At 37.6% G+C, this 5056-nt stretch overlaps 1 protein-coding gene across 1 annotated transcript; it reads right to left on the bottom strand.

Annotated features, from left to right (window-relative positions):
• Positions 1-264: 264 nt before the first annotated feature.
• On the bottom strand, positions 265-4834 carry TM4SF1 (transmembrane 4 L six family member 1). The gene is made up of 4 exons (XM_089485256.1): positions 4658-4834; positions 1263-1352; positions 1033-1175; positions 265-502 (listed from the first exon to the last, which is right to left on the bottom strand). Exons 1-4 carry the CDS (start codon positions 4832-4834, stop codon positions 265-267), a joined length of 648 nt encoding a protein of 215 aa, XP_089341382.1.
• Between the last annotated feature and the right edge of the window lie 222 nt (positions 4835-5056).

The following is a 5056-nucleotide window of genomic DNA, read 5'->3' as shown; positions in this document are numbered from 1 at the left end:
TGTGTTCACTCCTTGTCAACCCTTCTGCCGCATAACATGGAGCAAATCCCTCTGCTGCTCAATGGGAGTCCGCACAGCCTCCATAGTTTACTTGTAGCTGGTGCATCCTTAGGGGATGGAGCGCCGGGATATGATGTCATATCCAACCGCTCTGCAATAAGGACTTTCGCGCAAAGGGGTGGCTGGTGGAGCTGCCCTGGGATAAGCCTAGAGCAACGCTCAAGATAAGTATGGGCACAACACACAGTTACAAAAACAACACATTTACAAAAACAATTCAAACCCAATGCTTTCAAACAGGATTTTTTCACTGCTCACCTGTGTTTTCTCCTCGCAGCAACAGCCGCACAGTCCTCCAATGAGACCATTAATGATCTGGATCAAACATAAGATCACCTGGATTCCAGACAGACCGAGGAGGATGGAGAAAAGAGTAACGTTCCAGACAACAACATTCTTCGGCTCTGCACACTGGGACCAGGTAGAGTACTCTGTCAGGTAGCTGCAATAATATAAACCAGTTGTTTATGTATATTCAACTTCCCCTTGCTGTGGTTTAAGTAAATATACGTAGTACACATAAATATATGTACTATATGCACGTACTATATAATGTAATATAACAGGATAATGTGTTGTCATAGATATTTTGGTTTTCCCAGTCTTCATCTTGTAGATTTTCATACAGATACAAGCGCACATGATACACCAAAATATCACGTTAATATCAGCGTACATTGCGCTCCCAAGAACCAGTTGATTCCTGTTTTCAAGGAATAGTCCTGATTAAGGCTTTTCTACCTGCTCTCTTTTTGTTGCCCCTCGGGGGTGTTATTTCCAAGTAACGCCGGACACAGTGGGGCACTGAAGAATACAAACTGCGCAATATTCTCCCCCTTCACAACCCGAGTCACCAGGAGTAGAAGTTGGGAGGGATATATGTATGTATATATATTAGCAATGTCTTAATATGTATGTGAGGGGGGTTACAATTATGTAGGCCATATTTGTCCCTGAAAATGTTATACGTACCTTCCAGTATTGTTTTGGAATGGGTAAGTCCATTGGTTGTTTGCCAAACAATAAGGGCCTTGAACTAATCCCAGAGCCGATACGATCACACAATATGCAGATCCGGCAACCCCAATTATTGCAGCCAAAATGGATGACAACATCTGAAAAGAAAAGTGATAGTAAGTCATCTTAATCACCACATCATTTCGCGGATGAGTCTCATGCATGTAAAGAATAAAGCCACTTACTGCGCAGCTTCTGCCGCAGCTCTCATTACCACAACACCCACAGCAAGTGTCGTCTTCTAGTCCAATAAAAACAAATGCTGGGATGAGCATCTAAAAAAACAAAAATCAAAATACATAAAGGTTTCAATTGTATTATTTTACCCTGGAAATGAATTACGATAGACAAATGAAGTACATTTTTTTGTGTTGGAAAAAGCCATGAAATGCAGTGGTTTTAATTTTGCCTTTTTCATACAATTCTAATCTTATCACATTTTACTAGAGACAACTAAAAAGGCTTTATTAAATAAAAAAAATAGCTTAGGAAAGATCAGTGCTACTGTTTAAAAGTTTGGGGTCACTTAGCTGTTTTCCTTGAAAACAAGAACATTTCTAGCTGTGGTAACATAACTGTAAAAGGGTTTTCTAACGATCAATTAGCCGTTTAAACTTAAACTTGGAGTAGCGAACACAATGTGCCATTGGAACACAGGAGTGAAGGGAACGATAAAGCCCCTATGAAGATATTCCATTATAATAGCTGTTTCCAGCTGCAATAGTCACTTGCAACGTTAACATCTACACTGTGTTTCTGATCCATTTGGTGTTATTTGAATGGACAAAATTAGCTTTCCTTTCAAAAGCAAGGAAATTACCCTAAACGGTAGTGTATAGTAAATACTCAACTTTTCCTTGTATGTGTTTTTAATTCAGGCGCAATTCTTTTCTGTCTGTGTTTTAGGCAGATTATGGAGACAGAAACTAAAGTCAACTTAATTAAAAGCAAAAATGTTTACACGTTGATGGCCTTCTAATATAACTTGTTATACCTTAGTCTAAAACATAATGCCCCATAGGCGCTCCGCATGCAAAAGCATTTAAAACAAAGATCAAAAAGAACTCTGAATCTGACAGATATCAAAAATGAAATGGAAAAGGTACGATGTGGAGGGCAGAGATGGGCAAAGGTAGCAAAAGACGAAAATTATTTGACTATCAGGTTTATTTGCATTGCGCCCAAGCAAATATTGTGGTCATCACTAAAACTGAAGGAAACATCTGGGTAAAAGATGACATCCTGCTTGGTAATATAAATATATCTATTCAAATTTTTAATATGCATCTATGCAACTGTGCCCAGCAGCGGAAGAACACCGCTTGAGTATGATAGTGAGAAAACAGAATTTGCACACGTTTCAAAACCCCCTGGCAGGATATATATATATATATGTATATAAATATATATATATATATATATATATATATATACTGTGCATCTATATATGTATATATATATATATACTGTACATAGACACTATGTAAATAGAAAACATAAAGGCGCCTCTGAAATGGCTTCCTTATCCTACACAGACATGTCTTCAATTCCTATAATACATAGAACACCATCTTTAAGGCAAGAATGGCAGCTGCCCCAGGCCTTTCTTTAGGGGCACGTGGCAGCTGCCCCTTGGCCCCTCCGAACAATTATGCTGTATTTTTTATTTACATAAAGACAAATTGGTCTAGGGGGGCCCATTATGGTGGCTACATTATCATTAACTGTTATCTGTCCTATATTGCCAAAAAAAGATTAAAATATATATATATTAAATATCATTCCTTTACAGGTGAAGTGCTGCATTTTTCTAGGATCTCTGTCAGACGCAGTGCTTCACTTATAAGGATAGATAAGTGCGGTCTTTAATATATAATGATTGCTCGGAGTTTATACCATGAAAGCAGATATTATTTCAGAAAGCTTAGATCCTTCCAACTATCTTCCAGTGCTATAAGCTCTGTCTAATAAATCTCCGCTGCTAATGGTCCGAGATGAAAAGGGTATGCTAGCTTTTCGTTAGGTGCACATCGATAAGCAGAAGAGTGAATGAATATGTAAGGAAAAGGTGTTTTATCCAATGCCGTCATTTAGTACCTTAGTGTCTGCAGAGAAAGGTATATCTGTAATTATTATTATTGTTTTATATAGCGCCATCATATTCCGCAGGGCTGTACAATGGGTATATCTGTGTGCAATAAAATGCCTCGACCATTGTTTTAATAAATACCAGGCAAAGGAACTGTAACCCACCGCATTTCACCTTGGTTAATATGATCTTCATGTCACTTTTGTGAAGCATTTGAGAAATTGGGAATATTTTGCATATTTAGCTAAAAACCTTTACTGTCCATGTCATAAGAAAAGCAACATTTTTACCAAAATTTTCTATTTTATTTTTTTTAAATTGTGACAGATCAAGGCTGAATTGTAGATAAATGGCTAGGATTCCGTAGTCTCTGAAAAGAGAATGTATCACCAATAAAATACCACAATGTAACTAAATATATACGGAAGCCCTGTAACAGTTACACATGCATTTAAATTAACTTATTTAGATGTGATTTGTACAGAAAAATGCCAAGTAAAAGCACTTCTGTTTTCTTTAATTAGGCTTGGTCGGAAACATTCATTTAGAGCTACACCCTTATCAAGGAATAAAAACATTATTATTATCATCTATTTGATCCACACCTTTTAACTATTCTTTGCTGAAGTGATGGCTGAATTGTTTGACATTGTTCTTTTTGTGTCTGATCTTTGCACACACAGTTTCTACCAATGACCCAAGTCATTTCAATATAATAGATAACAGCCTTGCTATTTAAATTTAACTCCAGCCATCATATCCATTTTTTGATTCAGGGTGGTGGAAAACTAGGGGAAGCGGTTGATAAAATGAAAGCGGGAATGAGTGAAATCGCCATCTTTTTCTGGACACATAGTCACATAGCCTAGTTGAGAATCATAAGAGCTGTATAGTCAACAATATCATGTTAAGGGTACATGCAATGGCCTCTGAGCAGAAGATAGTAATAACTGAAAGCTCTCAAAAGACGAACAAGGTTCATCAAAGGCTGTCAAGAAGAAAATGACTATCTAACCCATCTCCAGTCATCTCAGCCAGTAATCTACAGTTTGCTCAAAACTTACTATATGATAAAGAACATCATCTAATGAACTTGGATGCAAGCAGAACACATCAATGACCAACACTGACAGGTTAAATCACTAAGTAGTGAAAAGTTTGAATCATTTCTTCATGAGGAACACACAGTACACTATGACCATTTTTTTAGTCTGGTCCACAGGCTCCTTAAAATATGAGACAGGGCTTTCAAAACTTTCTCCATAAATCCCTCTACTGCTATTAAATGTCACTTTAATCAGTGAACATGCACAAAAAACATGTGATACATGATAAAAATGCACACGGTTCAGAATAGAAATATGGGTATCATAATTTTCATTTGGTGAGAAGTTCTACGATGTCAGCACAATCATGTTAGATATTACAACAGTTAATTCATACATACAGCCTATATAAAACGTGTGAAAGACGTGTAAATGAAATACTCACCAGCACACCGGCTCCTACGATACCCTCGAAATACCAGACATATCTGCTGAGTTGATTATTTGAAGCATACTGTGTCTCTCCATTAGGAAAGTAAAGCAGGATGTTTGCCACAATGCATAGAATTGCCAGGGCTAACAGCAGCGAGCCAATACATTTTGCACATTTTCCAAAGCACATTTTGCTAGGTCTGCCGATCCGTAAATCTTTTTCCTCTAAGCTGTGTTGCCTCTGACTCTTAACAGAACAAAAACACGTGTCTTCGCCTTGCCCGTCCTCTTAAATACTCAGCAGCTCCCATTAGTCACAGGGTGAGACCTGAGCAAACCTCATGACAGAAAGGCAGGGGGAAATTTACAAATTCCTTTTTAATAAGGCTGTTATTTGCCTGAATGCTTAGCT

This window comes from Sceloporus occidentalis, unplaced genomic scaffold (genome assembly GCF_023333645.1).
Source record: "Sceloporus occidentalis isolate IW3139 unplaced genomic scaffold, rSceOcc1.0.p SCAF_25, whole genome shotgun sequence".
Lineage (NCBI taxonomy): Eukaryota > Metazoa > Chordata > Lepidosauria > Squamata > Phrynosomatidae > Sceloporus > Sceloporus occidentalis.
This window is presented reverse-complemented; position numbering and strand designations above follow the sequence as displayed.

Excerpts from the sequence above, each read along its gene's own strand:
- TM4SF1 (XM_089485256.1), bottom strand. The coding sequence starts at position 4,834 with ATGTGCTTTGGAAAATGTGCAAAATGTATTGGCTCGCTGCTGTTAGCC. Across the intron at positions 1,353-4,657 it reads TCGTAGGAGCCGGTGTGCTG|ATGCTCATCCCAGCATTTGT; the intron begins GTGAGTATTTCA and ends TTGTTTTTTTAG. Across the intron at positions 1,176-1,262 it reads GCTGCGGCAGAAGCTGCGCA|ATGTTGTCATCCATTTTGGC; the intron begins GTAAGTGGCTTT and ends TTTTCTTTTCAG.